Source organism: Lissotriton vulgaris, chromosome 7 (genome assembly GCF_964263255.1).
Source record: "Lissotriton vulgaris chromosome 7, aLisVul1.2, whole genome shotgun sequence".
In the NCBI taxonomy this organism is placed as follows: domain Eukaryota; kingdom Metazoa; phylum Chordata; class Amphibia; order Caudata; family Salamandridae; genus Lissotriton; species Lissotriton vulgaris.
In genome coordinates this window covers 781,435,017-781,460,614 of record NC_141695.1, presented here as the reverse complement: position 1 = coordinate 781,460,614, position 25,598 = coordinate 781,435,017, and the positions used below count along the sequence as shown (strand labels likewise).

General features: G+C 42.5%; 1 protein-coding gene across 1 annotated transcript in view; it reads right to left on the bottom strand.

Moving 5' to 3' along the window:
* Positions 1–25,598, bottom strand: part of LOC147702407 (uncharacterized) — a 281,334-nt gene that overhangs the window by 110,072 nt on the left and 145,664 nt on the right. Inside the window, exon 3 of the mRNA XM_086928790.1 lies at positions 5,960–6,125. Within this exon, the coding sequence (XP_086784916.1) occupies positions 5,960–6,125 (166 nt within the window). The remainder of the gene's footprint in view (positions 1–5,959; positions 6,126–25,598) is intronic.

Below are 25,598 nucleotides of genomic sequence, written 5' to 3'. Positions count from 1 at the left end.
GAAAAAACCATAGGTTATAGACCATATATAGTTAGGAATTTGCATTTACAAAACCTTGAAAATTCACTGAAAAAACCATAGGTTAGAGACCATATATAGTTAGCTGGACATTTTATTGACATAAAACCAATGAAATTCCATATATAGTTAGTTGCACTAACTATATATCGCGCACCCGCAATCCACTGCTGATGATGTCACATATTACATCATTCATGACATGGTCAGTGACATCACTGATGACATCACTGATGACATCTCAAATGACATCACTGATGACATCACTGATGACATCTCAAATGACATCATCTAGTGTCTGTGTGTTTTTGTAAAGTTTAAATATGTTTTACATATTGAAGAATGAGTGGATGTATGGAAGACTGAGTGTGTGTGTGGCTGGCTGGGAGGTGTGTGACTCTGTGCATATCAATGTGTACTTGTATCAGTGATTGTATAAGAGAGTGAGTATGTGTTAGTATATGTGTGAAAAGTATGGTGTTCTGTGTTTAACTGTATAGATGAGGAAATCGAAGTGTGATTGATTCTTCACAGGACTGACTAGGTGTATGAGTGCATATGATAGTGTTGTAATAATGAGTGACTGTATGTATGAGTGATTGTATGGGTGAATGAGTGAATGTGTGTGTAGACGTAGGAATCAGTGAGTGCGTATGTAGTAACTGATATTGGTGTGTCATGATGTCATCAGTGATGTCATTTGAGATGTCATCAGTGATGTCATTTGAGATGTCATCAGTGATGTCATCAGTGATGTCATCAGTGATGTCACTGAAGTATGATGTTCTGTGTTTAACTGTATAGATGAGGAAATGGAAGTGTGATTGATTCTTTACAGGACTGACTAGGTGTGTGAGTAACTCCATGGATGAGTGGCAGTGTGTGAGTGTCTGCATAGGTGTATGAGTGCATATGATAGTGTTGTAATAATGAGTGACTGTATGTATGAGTGATTGTATGGGTGAATGAGTGAATGTGTGTGTAGACGTAGGAATCAGTGAGTGCGTATGTAGTAACTGGTATTGGTGTGTCATGATGTCATCAGTGATGTCATTTGAGATGTCATCAGTAATGTCATCAGTGATGTCATTTGAGATGTCATCAGTGATGTCATCAGTGATGTCACTGACCATGTCATGAATGATGTAATATGTGACATCATCAGCAGTGGATTGCGGGTGCGCGATATATAGTTAGTGCAACTAACTATATATGGAATTTCATTGGTTTTATGTCAATAAAATGTCCAGCTAACTATATATGGTCTCTAACCTATGGTTTTTTCAGTGAATTTTCAAGGTTTTGTAAATGCAAATTCCTAACTATATATGGTCTATAACCTATGGTTTTTTCAGTGAATTTCATTGGTTTTTTAAAAGCTAATATCTATAGCTGTAAAATATATTCTTTATTACGTGACGTATCACGTAGCCACGTGAGACGCCTCATGGCGCGTCGCATAACCGTGACGTATCGGCTCTGCAGCGCAAACAAAACCCGTAACGTAAGCGTGTCGGAGCACGCTTACAGATATATATATATTTTTTAACCTTAATTAGACAAAATCCACACGTGCACATACCTTGAGGCCTTGCAAAGGCACATCAAACAAACAGTCCCTACAATTTTGCCAAGTTTGCTGGAAATCTATTCCCTTAATTTTTTTTTTACTGTTTCTCTTGGTTTTCCCCTTGTTACGCTTACCGGGACGCTACCCGGTACGCGAACCGGACGCTCCAAAAACACAAGATGGCGGACTCCCGTTACGCTGCCGGTTAGCTGCCCGGTTCGCGTACCGGGAAGCGCCTCTACCGCGAAAAATCGCGGGGGACTTTAATATCCCCCTCATCAATCCTAGGGGGTCAGGAGGGGTTTACCTTGCCCCCTTTCCTTCATCTCCCCCTTCTTTTTTCACCACATCTTGTCTCTCGAACCTACCGAGAGACAAGATGGCGGCCGCTCCGGACTGTTTACAATGTTGACAGCTACGCTGCCGGTTAGCTGCCCGGTTAGCTGCCCGGTGAGCTGCCCGGTGAGCTGCCCGGTTCGCGTACCGGGACGCGCCTCTACGGCGTAAAATCACAAAAAAAAAATATATATATTTTTTGCCCCGCGGGGCACTTTAATATCCCCCTCATCAATCCTAGGGGGTCAGGAGTGGTCTACCTTGCCCCCTTTCCTTCATTTCCCCCTTCATTTTTCACCACATCTTGTCTCTCGATCGTACCGAGAGACAAGATGGCGGCCGCTCCGGACTGTTTAGAATGTTGACAGACACCGGAGAGCCAATCAGCTTCGCTTCGCGAAGTTCCGTTACGCGTCAGGTACGCGAACCGGGGCGCTAACCGGACCGCTGTCACAGATATATATATTTTTTTAAACGTTCATTTCTCAAAATCCACTGGAGCACATATATTGAGACATAGCAAAGGCACGTCGGGCAAACCATATCTACAATTTTGCCAAGTTTCATGTAAATCTATTCAGCCGTTCGAGCTAAAAGTGAGTCCAACCGCCCTATGGAAAAATGAATGGGAAAAACGCGTTTTGGGACCCCCCTTTTTTCTCGGCCCCCCTTGACGAACCCCCCCCCCCCCCCAAATTTTCAGGGGCTGCTCAGAAACAAAATGTGCAATTTTCCTGAAAATTTCAGCCAATTCCGTCCACAAACGCCAAAGTTATTAGACATAGAATTTTCAGAAATCCCATAGAGAAAAAATCCTAACTATATATACCCACTGGCTATCGCCAGTAGGTAATATACATATATAAACATATATAATCTGCATATCTATATAAATATAAATGCATGCATACATATACATATATGCATACATATGCATGTTATTTACATGAAAGTTTTAAAAACACTAATAAAAGCAAAGCTAAAAAGCCACCTCATTACAAACAGAATGGCTTTAACTTAAACGAGGGCGAGATCTATTGCATTTTCAATGCTTGTTTACTTTGGTTCTACCAAGAAGGCATTCAGATGTGTCACACATTTGCCATAAATTCTGAATGTTAGCACTCTAGTTGCTCATTAGATCACTGTAGTAAAGCTAGTGCTCACCAGGGAAGTCTGCTGCTAATCATGGTTTGCAGCCATTTTCCCGCATTTTTTATCCCGCAGACTTTCAGTCCGCATACCATTATCCCGCAAGGTCATTGACCTCGCATACCATTATCCCGCATTGTTTCAAAACGCATGTGCATTTATCGCGCATGCCTTTACAAAGAATTACGTTTTAAAGGCATGTATGGTAAATGCATTTGCGTTGTGAAAACCACGATGACGAGAGAGGTAAGTGGGTTTGTGTTAATTTTTTCGTGGGTTAGTGATTGTGTAGTGTAGTGTAGTGTTGTGTAGTGTAGTGTTGTGTTAGTGTAGTGTAGAGTTGTGGTGGTTGTTTAGTGTAGGGTCATGCTGGGGGTAGTGTTTTAGGGTTTAGGGTTGTGTTGTAGTGTTTGCGTAGTGTAGGGCCATGCTGGGGGTAGTGTTTTAGGGTTTAGGGTAGTGTTGTAGTGTTTGCGTAGTGTAGGGTCCTGCTGGGGGTAGTGTTTTAGGGTTTAGGGTTGTGTTGTAGTGTTTGCGTAGTGTAGGGTCATGCTGGGGCTAGTGTTTTAGGGTTTAGGGTAGTGTTGTAGTGTTTGCGTAGTGTAGGGTCATGCTGGGCGTAGTGTTTTAGGGTTTAGGATAGTGTTGTAGTGTTTGCGTAGTGTAGGGTCATGCTGGGGGTAGTGTTTTAGGGTTTTGGGTAGTGTTGTATTGTTTGCGTAGTGTAGGGTCATGCTGGGGTGTAGTATTTTAGGGTTTAGGGTAGTGTTGTAGTGTTTGCGTAGTGTAGGGTCATGCTGGGGGTAGTGTTTTAGGGTTTTGGGTAGTGTTGTAGTGTTTGCGTAGTGTAGGGTCATGCTGGGGGTAGTGTTTTAGGGTTTTGGGTAGTGTTGTAGTGTTTGCGTAGTGTAGGGTCATGCTGGGGGGTAGTGTTTTAGGGTTTTGGGTAGTGTTGTAGTGTTTGCGTAGTGTAGGGTCATGCTGGGGGTAGTGTTTTAGGGTTTTGGGTAGTGTTGTAGTGTTTGCGTAGTGTAGGGTCATGCTGGGGGTAGTGTTTTAGGGTTTAGGGTAGTGTTGTAGTGTTTGCGTAGAGTAGGGTCATGCTGGGGGTAGTGTTTTAGGGTTTAGGGTAGTGTTGTAGTGTTTGCGTAGTGTAGGGTCATGCTGGGGTGTAGTGTTTTAGGGTTTTGGGTAGTGTTGTAGTGTTTGCGTAGCGTAGGGTCATGCTGGGGGTAGTGTTTTAGGGTTTACGGTAGTGTTGTAGTGTTTGCGTAGTGTAGGGTCATGCTGGGGGTAGTGTTTTAGGGTTTAGGGTTGTGTTGTAGTGTTTGCGTAGTGTAGGGTCATGCTGGGGGTAGTGTTTTAGGGTTTAGGGTTGTGTTGTAGTGTTTGTGTAGTGTAGGGTCATGCTGGGGGTAGGGTTTTAGGGTTTAGGGTAGTGTTGTAGTGTTTGCGTAGTGTAGGGTCATGCTGGGGTGTAGTGTTTTAGGGTTTTGGGTAGTGTTGTAGTGTTTGCGTAGTGTAGGGTCATGCTGGGGGTAGTGTTTTAGGGTTTAGGGTAGTGTTGTAGTGTTTGTGTAGTGTAGGGTCATGCTGGGGGTAGTGTTTTAGGGTTTAGGGTAGTGTTGTACTGTTTGTGTAGTGTAGGGTCATGCTGGGGGTAGTGTTTTAGGGTTTAGGGTAGTTTAGTTGTTTAGTGTATGCTAAAGGCATATTCGTTCTAAAAGTTTTCGTTATTTTAATTTGCGGCCTAATAGTACATGCAGGATTTCGTCATATATTCGCTAATCATACTTTCTATGGCAAAATGAACCCCCTCATTTTGTTCCTTTTTAAATTGAGTGTTTTCAGACTTACCACTTTATTCCAATCAAGATGGCTTCAGGTGTGCCATACCTTTGTAATAAGTAGGACTGTTAGCACTCTAGTTGTTCTTTAGAACACTCTGGGACATTCTGTCATTGGGCTATAGTTGGGCTACATCTGGCTGATATTTGGGCTACATTTGTTTTTTTTGTCTCTGGTGGCCATCTTTGGGCTACATTGGGCTACATTGGGCTACATTTGGGCTCCAACATATATATAGCCCAATGGAGCCCAATATATATTTTTCAAAGTTAATTTTTGTAAAAACCACTGGAGCCTATATCTTGAGACATAGCAAAGGCACATCGGGCTACCAGTCCCTACAATTTTGCCAAGTTTGGTGTAAATCCATTCAGCCGTTCAGGCTAAAAGTGAGGCCAACCGCCCTATGGAAAATTGCATGGGAAAAACATGTTTTGGGACCCCCCTTTTTTCTCGGCCCCCCCTTGACGAAACCCCCCCAAATTTTCAGGGGCTGCTCAGAAACAAAATGTTCCATTTTCCTGAAAATTTCAGCCAATTCTGTCCTTAAACGCCAAAGTTATTCCACATAGAATTTTCAAAAATCCCATAGGAAAAAAATCCTAACTATATATACCTACTGGCTATCGCCAGTAGGTAATATATATATATATATATGTAAAACCATGAGTTGCCTCCAAATGAGGAGGCCACATCCCAGCATGCTGAATCCATTTTATTCCAAGGATTGTCTCAACCAAGTAGCAGCACACAAATATTGCCAAACGTGTATCAGGCATATAGACGACCCTTGATCACAGGCAAAGGATATTTCCTTACCTTATTTAGACTTACCTGGGTGACAAAGGCATAAGAATGGTAAATGGATGTGTTGTGAAACATACATGGCAAAGGCATGCATGGTAAAAACACCGTTGTAATGTTTTGTTCAACCCACTCATGTGCACAGTTGCACAGACCATACAGTTGTATCAGGTTTACTTATAAAAATAGGGTTAGCCTTGTCATCAAAGGTGAGTGAAAGTGGTTACTCACAGTCCCAACTGATTACATCCCATCCAAAGCAGCCGTTGTACCTTCGGAGTCTCGTGTACTCCTCTGGTGTGGCATGCGGTGCCCATTGCAGGAGAGGAAGCTTCTCCAAATAGATACGTCGAAAATCTGAACCAACCATTTTTTTCATTATACTGCTGGGACAGTCCTGAAGAGGGGTGAACATGTGAAAGAAAGTAAAGAAATTTAAGTTAAAATTGCAATGCAACATTCTTGCCCTGTCAACACATTATTATATAATAAATACGGTATAATAATAATAGCAGCAATATTGCAATTTCTCCTCTAAAATTCAATCTCGCTGAATGAAGAGTTCTGTATCATAAGATAATAACTTTTACAAATTGTTCGTTTCATTTGGTTTTGCTACTTGTACAAATAGAACAAACTAGACATCATTCCCGCAATATAGTATATTTTGTAGTTATGGTCGATGGTACTGTATTACACTTTTTGTTTTAATAAAACATACTCAATTTATACTTTTGCAGCAACAATTCATGAATATGAGAGTTTAACCAAATCTATTTTGCATGTTCACATTAAAGAAATGTCCTGGCAGATAACATTATGTTTTGTTATTTCATAGTAGCTTTTAGGCCCCTACAATTATGTTATGTTTTTGTACAGTGTAGAATTATATTAGATCATTTGTATAGCCCCCTCATACACCGTAGTTTATGTTTGCTGAATCAAATTAAGTTAATTTTTATTATGAGCTACTATACAAATATTAATTTGGACATTTAATCAACTTTTTACAGAAACCTTTGATGCATTAGTGCACTTTATTTGGTAGGAATTGCTTTAATTTGTCAAATTAGCATTTTGCTGGTGAAGTTAAAGAAAACATTGTGAATTTGGAGCAAATTTGGACAACCCTACTTCCCAAATCTGTTGCAGTAAATGTTATAGGTAGAATAATGAGCTGATTTCGTACTGTTGGTGTTCAAAACGCTGAGAATGACTCCTATTCTCCCTCATCATAGTCCTCGCTACTGAGAGTGTGAGCTCACCTTCTATGGAAAGACATGAAACATTCTTTACTTAATAGAAAATGCAGTCCCTAGTTTCCCTGATCTAACATTCAGTAGCTCCATGGACCCCCTCTTTGTCCAAGCCCTTGCTTCTCAGTTGGAATTCACCCCAGAAACAGGAAACTCTCCTACAATCACACAATCAACTTGGATTAATTTTCTTTAATCCTTCAGCAGAAGAGTTATTCAGTCAGCTTGGTGTAAGAAATGAAACTCTGATCTTCATGGGGATCATGTACACAATATAGTGATAAACAATATCGCTGCCAAAAATATTGTGTAAAAAATATTGTTCAACACAATATCATGCTCCTCTTTATAATGGTAAGTACCAAAACATTGGAATAAAAATATTGTTGACACCAATATTGTCAAAATATATAAAAAAATAATTTTTAATATAGAGTTTAAAGTAGCAAATGTTAAATATTTTAATATATAAATGTATATAAATGTATATTAAATAAATTCCACTAATATGTAATACTATATATATATATATATATATATATATAAAAATATATAGTTATATAAACACACATATGTACATATATATATGTACATTTATGTTTATTTAAATATATATATATAAAAACTGCAAAATAATGAATGAAAAATATTTATTTTACATTACATTCATTTTTATTCAACATTTATTACTATGCATATATGTATAGTTTCATGGAAAGAATGTTAAAATGCTAAACATTTCTATAATGTAAAATAAATATTTGTATTAAATTAATTATGTTACAATATATATATATAAATATAAATATATATATACATACTTATATAATACGTACACAATAAAACAATACAAAAATAAACAATTCAATAAGAATAAATACATTAATTAATGTAGACAATATATAAACTATTGAAATGTAAAACCATTAAAAAACCTTTACTAAAAATACTAGAAACATTCAAATAAATGTATAACTACAAACAAAAAATATTTAAAAAACAACCAATTAATGGTATATAATCTATTTAACCAATAATATGAAAACTATTGGTGTCTAACAATAAGAAGCCTAAGAAAGTTTTCAATTTAGATTTAATGTTCCTTCTCCACTCACCACAAAAGTAAGGAAAGTATTGGACTTTGGAGGACTTAAATTTACTATCCATGCTTCAGTCAGTGCAACAGTAGCAAAAGTGTTGGACTTCAGAGGGGTTACATTTACTAGTCCCACTCCACTCTAAACAACAGTGGGGAAACGTAGGACTTCTGAAAGGGTTCAGATTTAATATTCCCACTCCAAACAGTGCAACAGTAGGGGAACGATTGGACTTCGGATGGGTTTTACTGTCACGCTTGAGGATTGTGCACAGAAAGAACTCACTACGAACTCTGCCGCATTGCCCAGGATAACAGATACTGTGGGGAACCTCGAGCCCGTGTGCTCCACGCTGGATTTTCCACCAGCTGCCGAGGGAGAGAGGGTCGAAGAGCCGGTCAGCGGGAGCGGGACTGCGAGGCCCAGAGGTGCTAGCGCAAGGACATCGCGCGCACCTGGTGCCTCTTCCCGCCCCCCTCCTCCTCCTATTTAGCCCCGCCCACAGACGCGAACGCGGGACGCGCGGGGACGGAAGCTCGGGCGAAGACCGGGCAAAGAGCGGGCCGTTTGAGGTCGTTCGAGTACGGCAGAGTCTGGTCCGGGCTATTCCCCTTGTCACCCTCCTACCGTGCTGTTGGAACTATACCCTCCGTCACCCTCTCACCGGTAAGCACATGCTACAATGTCTACACGAGAGTATAAAAGCAGAGCAGCAAAGGGTAAACTGAAAAATGGTACTCTTGATGACTTTCTTCATAGAACAAACACGGCTATAGACTTGGAGATTAGCAAGATGCAGAAAAGGGTTTCCATCGAACTCGATGCTGCCAGAAGGCTTTCCCAGGAACTGGCTATTGCTAAGAAATCCTCGGTTGGGCATTTTGCTCATGCGAAAACACCGGATCGCACTTCACGACCAGTATCGATTTTAACACAGGTAGTGATCCATTAACCACCAGCCTCACCTCCTATAGCCCTGGTAGCAAATCCAGGGTCCCCATGCCAAGTAACCCCTACTCCCAATATATCTCCAGGCAGGGCGGGAGGGGAAGAGGGGCCTCTATTATCGACAACAACAACTGTCGATTCTAAAGTTCTGAGTGCGAGGATCACCCCAATCCAGATCAAGGGTTCCAATCAGAAGCGGAAGCGTAAGACCACAACTGCCTATTCTAGGAAAAAGGCTAAGGTAGCGAAGACACAGTTACCCTCCCAAGTGTTAGCCCAGCCACCTCTCCCTCCCCTCTCTGCAGAAAATAATTGCCCTATAACACTAGAATCTAGTCCACTGAAGTTGATGGGGGAGCACGAGAATCTGATAATTGAAAGTGAGAATGGTGGGGCACCACTTTGTATGATTCAAGGAAAGGATGTGGATTTTCTAACGATTGTGTGGGAAACGCTAAAAAAAACTCCTTACCCCACTGGAAGTCAGACTGTCTCGAATAAAAACTCAGCTTCTCGAGACTGAAAAAAGTATTTTAAACCTGGCCACCCTGACCCTATCTGGTAATAAACCAACCAGCTTACCAGCTGCGAGTCACACTCCAATAGTAGCTGCTGTCACTTTACCATCCTCTCCGGTGATAAAACCTGTCCCTAAACCACGGCAAAAGGTCCCTGCAAGCACCTCCAGTAATAAAGTATCGGGATGTGTTAATCAGCTCCCGGCACCTCCTGTGCAAGCTCCTAAAGTGCAGGCAGCCCCGAGGCCTAAAAATCGAGATACCCACAACGCTATCCCACAGAGAGATAGATTTAAAAATCACTATAGGGGTTATGTGGATCTCCCCCCCGATGTTAGACCCTATGTAGCAATCCTGACGGGGGTGCCAGAAATCCCACATCAACAGCAGGAGGACTTTGGGTCATTAAAAAATAAGGTCATCCACTGGCTTAATGTGAACAGGCCATTGCCCAATCACCTCAGAAGTAAAATCCTTATGGTGCGACGGGTTCCCTGGACAGGGACCACGCACAAATCCCTCTCAGGTGATTGTGTAATTGTCTCATTTGAAGATCCTAACACTGCACATTTTATCCACTCATGGAGCGACCATGGTGCCTACTCATCCATAGCAACTAGATCACTTACCTACTTCTACCCACTGCGTTCCCATTCCCATATGGGGGCAAATCGGAACTGGAACGCGATCCCAGAACGAAATTTTGTGCAGGGTGGGCAATTCAATCACTGGCAAGATAAATATGGAGGGTGGAATGGGGCTCCCACCTATAACAGATTTGGATGCCTCGAGGATGTGGACTGACTTCACCACTGGGCTTTTGACGCCTCCCCCCTGACAGATTTATATTACTCTTCTGCTTATCCTCCACCTTGTTCTCCCTCACTAATACCTGATAGGGTGAATGAAACACTGCCACCACCTCCGTATTTCCCAAGAGATTGCATTCAAACCTTGAGGGAAACCAAGCACACAGAGAAACAGGTTGCTGACTATTCCACTTTGAATATACCCACTGATCATAAAAAAGAGGAAGTTGAGCTTATTGTCCCCTGCCCAGCTGATATGCCACATGTGATTTGTCCACTGGCCCCAGAGGGTATGCTTTCCCCTAACTATTGCCAGGGCAGGATAAGAAGGCGCCCTCTGTCCTCTAATTCTAGCGAGGAGGGCGGGGCACCAAGTACACTCTTGATACTGTCCTGGAATGTGGCTGGGTTAGGTAATAAACTTGATTCACCAGAGTGGTTGGAATTCGTTGAGGAATATGACATATGTCTATTCCAAGAAACATGGGCTAGAGAACAACATTCCCACATAGGGTTTGCTATCTTTGAGGTCATGGCAAAATGGGGTGGGAGGGGCCGACCGTCCGGTGGCTTGTCAATCTGGGTAAGTTCCCACCTTGGATGCAAGGCAAGAAACATGGTTACCAACTCACCGGACCTCCAGTGTGTCGTCGTGGAGTGGGTGTCCGGTGATAGAGTAGCATTAATTAATGTATACTCTAGACCGGTTGGCATCAAGGGCACTTCAGGAACAATTGAGGAGCTGGCTATGTTTCTTGACCGTGCGATCCTCTGCCCATCACTCATAATGGGGGGGGGACTTTAACATCCAGTATGAGCCCCTCCCGGACCATCTGGATGGTGTATTCAATGAAGAAGATGAACTCTGGGAGAACTCTGGGAGGTACCCGACTTGTCGGGTCCGCCGGTAAAATCATGGTCTCCCCTAGCCACCCAAATAAGGTCCCTTACTTTATCCCACTCACTAAGGGCTTGCAACGGCCGGTTTAAAGGTGATAATCGACCCCAGCATACCTTTAATAGACCAGGGCATGAATCACGGATTGACTACCTCCTGGTCCGAACTAAGGACTGGACTAAAGTCAGGGACTTCACTATATTGAAAAAGACTGACAGTGACCACAACGCACTGTCTATGAGGTTCGCTGTACAGGGTATGCCAACTTCAAACACAGCCAAAAACTCGGTGCCCCCGGAGGGTCTTGTTGCATCTAGCAACAGACGCAGGATCAGATGGGCCACACTGGTGCAGACTCCAATAAACACTCAGAGGCTATACGAGGTAGTGGTCCCTGCCCTAGAAAAAGTAAGGGATTTTTTCCTTCAGTCACCAACTCCTGATAATTTTAGAGTGCTGGGGGACATCCATTCTGAGCTTTGCACTAATCTGGCAGAGGTAATGAACCCAGTGGTCGGAAGGAAAAAGGGAAAGAAAAAGAGAGCCACATGGTTCAATGCTTCTTGTAGAAGTGCAAAGGCTGTTCTCCTAGAGTCCCTAAAAAATCGGGATACCCCTAGCAAGATCATGTGTAAAAGGATAGCTTACAAGTTAACCATCTGTAATGCCAAAATAGAATGGGACCAGCATAATTGGATGGAAATGACGGCTGCCTTGGCATTTCATGATGCCCGCAAATTCTGGCAGATCGTCAAGTATGGCTCAGCCGAACCTATAGCCGCAGTAGATGCTAACATTGGTGCCACAGTATGGGAAGACCACTTCAAATCTTTGTATAGTGTGCCCGATTCTGGCCAACTAAGGAACCCACTTGATTCACCTATGCCTCAATCCTTAGAAAGTGCAGACAAGATGGACGGGTTTACCTTGGGAGAACTTAATAGGGCAATCCTTGATCTCGCACCCGAAAAGGCGCCTGGTCTGGATAAACTTCCAGGTGACCTCTACAAGCAGGAGGTCAAGATCTGGGCCCCCTATTTGAGGGAGCTGTTCAATGCAATCTTGAACGGCGTGGCGATCCCCCAGACTTGGCTGGGGGCAGAGATAGTCCCTATATTTAAGAAGGGTTCGCCTCTGCTTCCAGCCAATTATAGGCCAATAAGCCTGATAGATGTTTCCCAGAAACTCTTTACTAGGCTATTACTGGATCGTCTACTGGAATGGATGTCGGATCACGATATTCTGAGTCCATTTCAGGCGGGATTTAGAAAGAAGATCTCCACCATAGACCAGGTCTTCCGGCTTGCCCTCATATACTGGAAAACAGTACAGATGGAGGGTGGCAGCCTCTACACTGTATTCGTGGACCTGAGGGCGGCCTTCTGCCTGGTCTCCCGCAGAAAACTCTGGGAGGTGCTGACCAAACTGGGGGTCCCCGGGGGTTTGCTGGAGATGATTATTCGTCTCCATACCGCCAACTTTGCCCAGGTGAGGTGTGGCAAGGTGGGGGCATTGTCAAACCGATTCCCCGTTGACAGGGGGGTTAGGCAGGGTTGTGTGCTTGCGCCAACCCTGTTTTGCCTCTATGTCAATGGGGTAATCGCCCACCTTGGTGGGGTTGCCAACTCGGACGCCCCAAAGCTGGCAGGTAGCAGGGTACCGGCGATAATGTTCGCCGATGACACCCTGCTCCTCTCAAAATCCCCAATGGGGATACAACGCATCCTAAATGGCTTTGTGGAATTTTGTGGGGAACATGGCCTAGAAGTTAACACCTCAAAGACCAAATTTATGGTCTCTAATGCCCCACAAAGGCTACGAACTGCCCCTACCATCGGCCAGACCAGACTAGAAAGGGTGCGTACTTTTGAGTATCTTGGGCTCCTGTTAAATGAGAACATGACCTGGTGCACACACCAACAGAAAGCACTACTGAAACTGGCCCAGTATTCGGGAGGGGTTTTGAGGCTCATGGGAAACAATAGGTCATCTATTAAACCTGTAGGCCCACCACTCCAGATTTATAAGGCACAGGCAAGGGGGGCCGCCATGTATGGTTGTGAGCTTTGGGGGCACGTATCTTCCTCAGAATTGTTGAAAGAGGAGAATAAGTTCATAAGACAGGTGGTACGACTCCCGCCTAGCACGCCTCTTGTGCCACTGAGGTTAGACCTGGGGCTCCGACCTCTAAGCGAAGAACTGGCACTGCGTCCCTCGTTTACTGGTGCAGGTTGTGGGCAGTTCCAGAACTGAGCAGTTACAGGCAGGGTCTGCAGGAAGTTCTAGCCATGCCCAACGCTGGGAAAATTAAGTGGCTTAAATACATTAGAATGGAGTTGGAGGGACTGGGCCTACCGACTCTCTGGTCTGATCCTCTATCTGCATGCCCACTAATTTCCAAAAAGAGTCTGGCAAAGGCATTGCATGACAGTAAACTAGCGGCACTCTGTCGACAGGAACCTCTGGGCACACATACGGAGTCTTTTTTACCTATTAAGGACAGCTATAGATTTGGGCCAGCCTTGGATAAAATATATCCTCCACTTCTCAGGAAATTATACTTACAATGGAGGCATGGGACTCTCCCTATCAGAGCTCTAACCAGCAAGTGGAGTAAATCATCAACTAGCCAATGCCCGGCTTGCGGGGTGGACAATGAAACAGAACTTCACATAGTCTTTTTTTGTCCAGCTTACCACGCCTCCCGTAAGAAATGGATCATTCCCATATGTAGGAGCCTGGGGTTCGTGGAGTGCCTGCCCGCATTTAGAGTTCTTAAGTCAGACCTGACTGATCACATTGTCTTTGCTGTCGCCAAATACCTAGGAGCAATGTGGTGCTTGAGAAGCAAATACCTTAAGGCTGGTCACTGATTATTGATTGACTGTAGAACAAAACCAGAAACTTTGTACATAGGAAACTTTATGTGCCCGGATGGACTGGGATGTTTTATTATTCTGTTGTTTTAATATTTTTGAAATGAATTATGTATATCTTTTATGGTGATATATCCGAAATAAAGATTTTATGATGATGATGATGATGATTCCCACTCCAAACACTGCAACAGTAGGGAAAGTATTGAACTTCGGAGGGGGAAAATGTACTATTCACACTCCAGTTCTGTGCAACAGTAGGGGAACCTTTGGATTTTGGAGCGGTGAAATTTACTATTCCTAATGCAAACCTTGTAACAGTAGGGAAAGCATTTGGACTATGGAGGGGTTCATTTTACTATTCTTCTGCTGTCTAAAGAGAGTAGGCAAAGTACTTCTATTCAAAAACATTACATATATGAGTAACGCCATGAGTGTAGAAACAAAATAAACTCTTAATAGAGAAATTATTAACAGTAAATATATATATATACACACACACACCTATATATGTGTATTAAAAATAAGTACTATTAATCAATTTACACAATTACTATCACTAAAGTATCAATTAATAAACAATTGTTATTTAATTATTAATTAGTTAACTTCTCACCCTATGCCCCTACAAACCTAGTGGGACATGCCTAAAATATTACTAAAACACTTTGTTCCATAATTTATATGTTTAAAATCAAATAATGAATTAGCAATTATGAATTTACCTAATGAACTTCGTACCCTAGACCCCTTCAAACCTGGCAGCTCTAGCTAAAATATAATTAAAACTGATAAGCTTTCCATAATTTGCACAGTTAAAATTCAATTAAATAATTCATTTAGAAATAATACCTAATAGTCAATTAGTCATTACTTAACTAACTTCCCACCCTCCTACAACCCTAGCATCCTGCAACTAAAAGTATAAGTAATATAAGTAAGTATTCAATATTATACATAATTAAAAATGTTAATTTAAATAATTAATTAACAATTAATAATACATTGTTAATTAATTATGACGTATTTAAATCCCCACCTTTGACCCCTACAAATCTAGCAGCCATCAATTAAAATAGAATTTTTACAAATAAATATTTTATAAATTACTTAATTAAAAAGCAAATAAATAATTAAGATTTATTAAATAATTCATAATGAATGTTTGCCTAATTAACTTTCTACACTTTCCCTACAAACCCAACAACCTGCTAAGACACTATGAATTACTTACTATTATAAGTTCAATAAAAATCACTTGAAAGGATGTGCTCTATTTTTAAAATAATAAAAGCATTTATATAACCTATAGTAACACATATAATTAACATAGCAGCTAAAACATATTTAAATACAATCTTTCTAACCCCTGTATTACAGAAAACAATATTAAAAACATAAATATTTATTATTTAAAATTATATTACTTACCTTAAAAAACAATATTCTTGTCAACGATATTCTTGCTTCACGACATGTATGTATCACAATATTTTATTTTGGATATTTCTGCCTCCTGATATTTACAATTCAATATTTTTTCCAAACGTCCTTCATGAAGGTGCTCATGTCACTTTTGGTAATTCCTATCAAAATTGTAAGACATTTATGGTTTCCCAGACTTGATAAAGTTATTTATTTACTATCTATCTTATCTTACCTTTTGGACAAAGCATTGGCCAGGGCTACATGGGAGACAGCAATCTCCGGGTTGAGATCTATTGAGATCTCCGTGTTGAGTCTGTTGGAGGACATCTTTCTATTGCTGCAGTATGGGTTGTACCCTTGTCTTTGTACAGCATTGCTAATTTCATACAAATGAGCCCCGGACCTCCAGGTTTTTGATCAATGTACTAGACGCTGCTCCAATGTGAATTCAGAATTGAGGTTGTGCAGCAGTGATTCCTTTGTTGTAATGTTCTGTGTTCAGCCTAAGCTCTGCCGTGCTATGATGTGATTCAAATCTTAATAAAGAGTTGATTAAAATTATTGACGAAGTAATGCCAGGATTACTTTTTGGAATTTCCAAATATTCATAGTCCTATACTCCATTGCTGCAGTCCTTACATCTGAACTGCGTTCCAGATGATTAGAGCTTCAGTTATCTAGACAATGTCTGTTAAATGACAGCTGAATTATTGGATGCCTTATACTTTAGTTAAAATCCCCTAGAAGTGGACACAAACATCAACTTGGAAATTACTTGCAACAGAGTTTTCTGTCCATGGATCGGTTTACTTTTCATAAATAAGGACTGTGACAATGAAGAATAGCTCTAGGAAGAAAGGAGGTTACCAGCAATCACTCTAGGTTTCTTGTTCTGATGCCCAATTTTTATTAGGCATGTTGAAGAATGCACTTCCCTGTGGAAGGCCATGTAGGAATGCTAGGATTTTACAAGGAAAAGAAAGACATTGAGTGGACATTACCAGTAAGTTATTATATCATTATCTTTTCATTCTGGACCAAATCACTGTTGAAGACCTGCAACTACAGAAAGCCACTTGGACAACATGTAAATCTCCAGTTTCCCAATAAAAGGTAGTGGATTGCAAGAGTCCTCCAGTGGGGTTTCAACCATGAGTGTTTTTTTTTTATTAACGAACAAACATGTGCAGAGAATACCAGGTAGAAGCATCACGTGTTCACTGATGATTTTGAGAAGTTTGCATCCAGAAATCACACTTCTGTTCACAAATCTATTTGTAATTTCTAATATTTGACTATTCCATATCGATCCATAAACTAGAGATAGCCATTGCATTAAAAACAGAACCAAGGGTCACCAACACAATTCTGCAAGTCATGAATACTATGGAAAAGTCAAGATATATCCAAGGGGTCCTCAATGTGTGTATTTGCTGTTCTACAGAAAATGAAGGACTGGTGTAGAATCATGTAATTGGTTACAGTGAATGGAGATACTGCATTAGGAATGAAGGATGAACTAGAATGCACTACAATTTTGCATGTAGGAATTTCAGGAATGGTGCATTAATTTGTGACAAAATGAACAAATCTTTGTGACAAAAGAAATGACAACTAATAACAAAGCACTAAGGTACAATTCTCTCCCTGATAAAAGATAAAGATATATTGGAAAAAAGAAAACATGCATGGCCAATCATAAATGGATTCATGAAAAAAAAGTCCAAGAATATCTCGAAACACCATGGTCGCAGAAAAATAAACATATCTTTATGAAAGCACGATTTGGCCTACTGCCGGGATTATGTCATTTACCTCCCTGGAAAAAATCAGAAGAGAATACCCAATGTAGGTCATATAAATCCTCGCATGAGAACATTATGCATTTATTGTGTCTTTGTCCTGAAATAGAAAATGAAAGGAAAATTATTCTTAAGAGACTGTTTAATGATCGTGGAGTACGGACATGTTGGCAAGCACTGATAGCATGTCTAAACCCAGAAGATATATATCTGAATTCTGCATTTGTAAAGTTTTTGTGTATCATTGGAAATAAATTGGAGGAATATACTTTGAATTGCTAATCGATTGTATTAATATATATTGCGCATTTTAAATTATTATATCAATTTTATATCTTTTTATTTAATTTCAAACTTTTATATTTGATGTTGTTTTTTTAGCAACGTTTGTAAGATTTGAATGAATCAAACATAATAAAATAAACTTGATACTTGAAACTAAGGTACAATTCCTCAATCAATCAATCAATCAAGGTTTTATATAGCGGGTTACTCACCTGTGAGGGTCTCAAGGCACTGGGGGGTGGGGGGGGGGGGGTGGCAGCTCGGAATCAGTTGAAGAGCCAGATCTTGAGGTTCTTCCTGAACGTGTGCAGGATCGGGGAGCATCTGATGTTCACAGGGAGCTTGTGCCAGGTCTTGGCTGCGATGTGGGAGAAGGCTGTCCCACCTGTTCTTTTTCCCCAGATGCGGGGGACCTCTGCCAAGGCAAGGTCGGCGGATCGGAGGTTCCTCTTGGGTGCGTGGAAGGATAATCTTTCATTGAGGTATTTGGGTCCGATGTTGTTGAGTGATTTGTAGGCGTGGGTGAGGAGTTTGAAGGTGATCCTCTTCTCGACGGGGAGCCAGTGGAGGTCTCGTAGATGTTGGGTCATGTGTTCGTGACATGGTGTCCCAAGGATGAGTCTGGCTGCGGCGTTCTGGATGGTTTGGAGTTTGTGTAGAAGGGTTCTGTTCATACCGGCGCATAGGGTGTTGCCGTAGTCAAGTCTGCTGGTTATGAGTGCATGGTTGATTGTTCTCCTGCAGTCGGGGGGGATCTATTTGAAAATCTTGCAGAGGATACTGTAGTGGAGTTCCTATATTCTCAATTGGCTCTGTGCATTGGAATAACATAAACGATAGTTTAGACGTAGGACTAAAATCGACTAGGTCTCTATTGAATATGTTAGACTTAATTTGAGAATGCCAGCTAGCTCAGATGTCACTAGAAACTTTCTTGATTACACAAGAAGGGATTAGTTTCTGACAATCCTATAACATGACAACTTTGCTCCCCAAGAATAAGGAATATATCTCCAGAGTCGTGGAAACAAAAGATGGCTATTTCACTCAGTCAATCGTGCATGCTTAGTTTCACCAGAAGTGCAGAGAAATAGAAAGACTGGCATTTTCAATAAAAAGGTTATCTATTGAGCAGTCTTCTTTCTCATGCAAGAGAAGTGAATTGCTACAATCGCAATACTTGTCATAAAGTAAAGTGCGTACAGTAAAAAGAGCATTATGAAATAATACTGTAAAAGCATTTATATGGTTTCTAAGCCATAAGATACTTAAAATGGATAAAATACATACAATGATAAAAGATGACTAAACGTACTCAACTGGTGTTTGTAAGATACGCCTACCCCGGTGTACCTAACCTAAGCCTATTACATGGGAAGGAGTAAGTGAGATTTAGCTTGAGTTAAAATAGTTTCTGCCAAGAATCTATCCAAGAATTCTCTAAGGGTCTAATCAGCTCCGTACCTTGTTTATAGAATGTAGGAGGTCTTGTATCTCTCTCTCAGGACTCGATCTCCCAGTAACCCGCAAGGGTAGCCGGGAAACACCGGAGCTGGATTTCTCGGCAAGAGAAAAGACAGCGTCTCTTTCAGTGCATCAGCTGGAGGGTCGGCTTCCTTCGGCACTCGCTACAGCAGGGCGTCGGGCAAGTAGTTAGTCGATCTGCTCCAAACCACCGTGTGTTTTGCTAAGGCAGATGCTGGTATATTTATACCTGGAAGGTGCCGAGTTTGACGTAAGGTTGGACATAATACGTCACTAAGAACTCGCAGTTCTTTTAGGACTCCAGGAGTTCTAGGACAAATCAATACAGAAGCAGAGGAAAGTCCCGGACTGCTGGAGTTTTGGTCTCTCCGAGAACTCGTTGTGATTTCTAGGAATCTGTGGAAGTGGCCGTGCCGTATTTGGACTCCATTGGACTACATTGGCTGTGTCTAAATATGGTTATGATTCTGGTGCTTATACAAGGATATGATGAGTTATACCTATATAAGGGCATGAATCAGGAAATTACACTAGAGCCCTAGATTCATCCTACACCATTGATCTGTGGTTCATGGAGAGGGAGGAGTCGAGGATGATGCTGAGGTTTTGTGCGTGGTCTGTGGAGTTGGGCTGGCTCCTGAGTGCGACGGGCTACCAGTTGTTGTCCCAGCGAAGGTGCAAGGTCCGAGGATGAGGACCTCGGTCTTCTCCGAGTTGAGCTTCAAGCAGCTGTCTTTCATCCAGGCTTCCATGTTCTTCATTCCTTCCTGGAAACAGAGTCTGGTGTCTTCGGGGTTCTTCGTGAGTGAGAGGATGAGATGGGTGTTGTCGGCCTAGGATACAATGCTGAGCCCATGCTGTCTGACGATGGTGGCGAGGGGGGCCATGTAGATGTTGAAGAGCGTGGGGCTGAGCGATGATCCTTGGGGAACTCCACTGTTGGTATCAGTGAGTTCGGAGAGGAAGGGAGGGAGTCTGATCCTCTGGGTTCGGCCGGAGAGGAAGGATTGTATCCAGTCGAGGGCGGTTCCTTCTATCCCCACGTCATGAAGTCTGGCTGTGAGTGTACGATGTGAAACTGTGTTGAAGACTGCGGAAAGGTCAAGAGGATGAGAGCTGTGGTGGAGCGCCGTGGTGTGCCCCTGGTAGCATGCGGATGTTGTCAGTGGCAGAGAGGGGGGCTGTGGTTACAGCGGAATTTGGACTGGGAGGCATCCAGGATGGAGTTCTCTTTGATGAAGGCGGTCAGTTGGGTGTTTACCATTCTCTCTGTGACTTTAGCAGTGAAGGGGAGGAGAGAGATGGGCCGGTACTTTTTCAGGTCTGTTGGTTCGGCCGATGGTTTCTTGAGGAGGTGTTTGATCTCTGCTTGCTTCCAGTCATTTGGGAAGATGCCGGATCTGAAGGAAGCGTTAATGGTCCGTCCTAGTTTGGGTATGATGGCAGGGGCAGCAATGTGAAATATGTACGATGGGCAGGGGTCCGATGGGGCTCCTAAGTGCGTTTGGTTCATGGTCGAGGTGATGTATTCTATGGTAGTTGGATTCCAATGTCGTGATGTATGGCCTATCGGTGGCGAAGGGTGGTATCCGGCATCTGTTCGTGGAAGTTGTCGTAGAGAACCTTAATCTTCAGATGGAAGTAGGAGCTGAGCTTGTCGCAGAGTTCTTGGGAGGGTATGATGTCTGTGGCTTCGCTGGGTGGTTTTGTGAACTGCTAAATGATGTTGAACAGTTCCTTGGTGTTGGTTGCGTTGCTCTGGACTTTGTCTCTCATGAAGGTTCATTAGGTGTCTCTTATGCGCTGGTTGTATTCCTTCATGGCGCTCCTGTGATTGTTCCGTGCTTCCGTGGTTTTCTGGTTTTGCCAGGTTTTCTCTACAGTCTGCAGGAGCATCTGGATTTTTGGAGTTTTTGGTGAGCCAGGCGGCCTTCAGGGGGTGTTGTCTGGTGGGGTGGCGGAGGGGTGCGAGTTTGTCAGCGCAGCAGGAGATCCAGTGCTGAAATTCCTTGGCTGCGGAGTTGGTGTTGTTCGTGGTGCTGGGGGGGTCTTGGAGGAGGGTGTTGTTGAGGTTCTCCTCTGTGACCTTGCTCCAGTTCCTTCGGGCTGGCGCGGGCTTAGGTGCTGCAGTGGTGTTGAAGATGAAATAGACACAGTGGTGGTCCGTCCAGAGGGGCTGGGTGGTGTGGCTGAAGCGGATGTTGGTCCCCACTGCAAAGATAGGGTCGAGGGTGTGTCCAGCCTTGTGCATGGGCGTGTTGACCAGCTGCTTCAGTCCGAGGTTGGCAAGGTTGTCGAGGAGAGTGGTAGAGTCTGGGTCGTCGAGGTGGAAATTCAGGTCCCCGAGTAGGATGTAGTCCAAGGAGGTGATGGTGTGGGGTGCGGCGAGTTTGGTCTGGATCTGAAAGTCGAGGTGTTCTCTGTTAGAGTGGGGGTCACTCGTGCTGGATGTGGCAAGTCGAAGGGGGGTCTTGTGTGCGATGGCGAGTCCTCCTCCTGGGCGGTGGGGTCGATCCTTCTCTGGATTTTGTAGCCATCGGGGATGGCAGTGGCGATGTCGGGCTGTAGGAGGCTTTGGTCCAAGTTTCCATGAAGAAGGCAACGTCGGGTGAGAGGGTGTCAATCAGGTCCCAGATCTCTACGGTGTGTTGGTGGATGGAACACATGTTAAGGAGAATGCACGTTAGGGTTTCGGCGGTGCGTGCATCATGCAGGCCTTTGGCAGTTGGGGTGGTTTTGTCGACGGTGAAGGAGATGCGGTAGAGTCTACATGAGAACTGTCCATAGGTGGTCATGGGCGAGGATCTTTCGCAGTTCATGAGTCTTCCGGGGTTGAGTGTGTGGAGTGCCGCTGAGTCGTATCGGCGGGGTCCCGGGGATCCAGGGTTCCTGGCGCTGGCCGCGGTTGGGTCGCGGTTGGGCGCAGATGGGCGCAGACAGGCTTGCCTTGGGTGCGCCGTTGACGCGTCAGCAGCGCGCCTGCTGCACGCGACCATGCAGCAGCCGCCATTATGTAGGAAAGGGGGCGGGACGTGAAGCTGGGAGGCGGGAGGGGGCGGTCAGGGGGAGGGGTCACAGGAGAAAGTGGCGGCGGGAATGGGGGAAAAGAGCGGGAAAACAAGTGGAAAAGGGTGAAAAAACGAGCACAACAGTGAGGTACATTATCACAGATTAAACACCAGTCAGGTACAAAACGTATGGAGAAAGGGGAAGAAAACGGGATTAAAGAACAGTCAGGCAACTAAGAGGCACAGAGCGGAAAGAAGACAAGACCAGAATCAAGGTAGATCCGAACCCTGCAACGGTGGGGCTGGCAGGCGACGCAGAGCACAGCAGAGCTGCAGGGGAGAGAGTGAGCCAGGGACCGAAGTCGGAGGTCTCATTCTTGAGACATTTTGTTAAGGAGGAACTGCAAATCCTGTAATTCAAAGGCAATATGTTGTGGTAGCAAAGTAAATGTTAGTTGGGCAGTAAAAAAAGTAATCAGTACAGAAGTTGCATTACGTAAGGTCAGTTTCTGAATAATTCATCCATTTGTTTGCCCTTACAAGTGTTCATCTGCACTCTGCAGCCAGCCCAAAAATAAACTATCCCACAAGAAGCCAATTTTTAAAAGAGGTCACCCAATTCTGCATAAAAAACCAAGGAAGAAAACCAGCACAAAAGCTGATATTAGTGGTTAGTACAGGTTATCACATTGACTGTCTGTGGGCATCCTGTATGCTGCTTATCAGCTCAATTGAAAAACCTATTTTGTATAGCCTTATCCTCTTAACTTACGATAGGGAAAGATGGCGGGTCAAGATAGTGGAGGAGGAGATGATTGACAACAGAAAAAGTGTGACGTGTGAAAAACCAGCAATGCATTACTAGAAGCTTTTAGATACGGTTAGTTTAATAGTTTAATAGTTTAATAGTTTCTGTAGCGACGCCCTTTTCTATGCTTATTGCCATTTTAAATTGTCTATCTGAAATTTTAGCTTCTCCTCGGACTACAGTGGTGGTTTCTGTACCATCCTATGTTGATTGGTGAGAACTGATCATTGAGAAATGTCATATAGATTCTGTGGTGTTGTTCAGATGTGAACCGATGCAAGGTAAGAAGAATAACGGGGCATATTATCAAGCAACCGTGTTAAAATTATCGCCGCTTTAGCAGCAGGAAACTGCAGCTAAAACAGCGATAATGGGCTTGATAATATGCCATAGAGAATTCCAATAGAAGCCCATGTTAACACCAGAACATGGGCTTCTATTGAAATTCTCAAGGGCATATTATCGAGCCCATTATCGCCGCTTTAGCAGCAGTTTCCGAAACCTTGATAATATGCCCAAATGATTTAGAGGGATTTGAGGCGATAAGTATTTGATCATCCTGGATGCTCTTTTTTTTCAATTTGTGTCGATTAGGTCTTTCCAATAAATATCGTTGAATACCACGTTATTAGGAGAGAAGAATGGACCACAACAAAATATTATCAAGAAGGGTGTTAAAATTATCTCCGCTTTAGCGGCAGGAAATTGCAGCTAAAGTGGCGATAATGGGCTTGATAATAAGCCCTTGAGAATTCCCATAAAAGCCATGTTCACACCAGAACATAGGCTTCTATGGGAATTCACAAGGGCATATTGTCAAGCCCATTATCGCCGGTTTAGCAGCAGTTTCCTGCCGCTAAAACGGCGATAATCTTAAAGCAATTTCTTGATAATATGCCTCTACATTCCTAGCTGTTTTTGTGTAAAATGCTACCACTGCATAGTTGATAAGAATGAGGATCATTCACCCTACTGTTTCAGTTTTATTTATATACATCGTCACTTTTTGCTTTTAGCAACTTTTTCTACAGGTCAGAAGAAAATTAATGAGATTAGTGTTATTAATTGTTTTGTTGAATTTTGTTTGTTATAATCAACTGATGAAACAAGTCTATTGAATAACTGTGACTGTTGTATTATCTAATTTGGCCCTAATAAATAAATGAATAAAAAAAGAACACACAAATAAGTTAGAAAGCAGCAGAAACTGAAACTACTTGATTCAAATTCACCATGAAACAATGAAGATCAGATACCTCTACTGATGTCGAAGGACTCACAACATCTTGAGAACTAGAGAAAAGCCAATCATCAGCTCTACTGGCCAGGGCATGATGAAAATATCAATCGCTCATATAGTAAAGTGCCCAATTGCAAAGGTGTGAGAGAAGAGGGTTAGCGCCTGATGCAAAAAACTTCAACTGTAGGGCAGGGATGGGGCATACTACAGCCCAGAATGACTGAGCTGTTTTAGGCCTACATAATATTTAAGAAAGCGTGAAATGTCCAACTGAAATGAGCTGCCCAAAAATTCACCTTCCCTGGGAGACAACACCTCAAAGATGCAGATAGATGCATCTCTGCCCGCAAACAAATTGTCATTGCTCATTCTGCCAAGGATTAATATGACATAATTACCTGTCTGCTTATGGAAGGTTTTCCTAATAGTTTATTGGGAAAAGACGAGGACACACTAATCCTTTATAGTAACAGCGCAAACCTGGAGATCTTTGCGGATTTCTGTCAATTCATCCCAGAAGGCTTTGCCTAGAGACATGCTCAAAGGTCCTGGGCCACCAAAATCTGGTGTTCATGTACCTAACCAATGTAATGAGCTCCACAGCTACGCTGCTTTGTCTTGCAGCCATACTGCATGACCTCCATCTGAAGAGAGGAGGACACTAAAAAAGGTAAGTTGTTAACATGGACTCAAGTGGGATCTCTTGGCATAGACTATGATAGCATCCTACAGACTAGCACAAGTAATTAGGCTGCTTGCTTCTGCGAAGAAACATATTGGAGGAAGTCAACAAAGTATGGATGTATGTGTAATAACCCCAGCAAGGAGGGAAAAACATTTGTGAATACTAGTGGGGTTTATGTTAATCCAAGAGAAAGAATCTTGATTTGGAATTGATTTATCATAAAAGAGCCATTTTCTGCAGATGCTCAGCATAAGGACTATGTAGATAGGAAATGTGTAGGCCTAATAAGGAGATGTGGAAAAGATTTAATTATTTGCCAAAAATTACCAATTTTGAAGAGGCATTTGATGATAAGTCTGTTTAACTTCAACACATCAATCACTTGCTAACAACCAGCAACAGGTTTGAGTAGAACCCTTTACTCTTTGACTTGCTGGGAATTTCCAAACTGCTCTCATGCAAGATGATCTGAATTACTTTTTTAGTGTCTTTAGAATGACAGTTTTATCGAGAAAGGGTATCACAAAGAGACTAACGTGTTCAGCTAACTAAACAAATTATAGGATGTACCCTTTCGTCAATGTTTACAAACAAAGCTTTTATTATTTACTTCTACCAAACTGACAAAGATTGAGATAGACGAACATCCAAATGAGAAACTATGACTGTATATGGAGCATGATAGTTATATTTTAGAACTTATGAAATCCCAGAATATGATGACTGT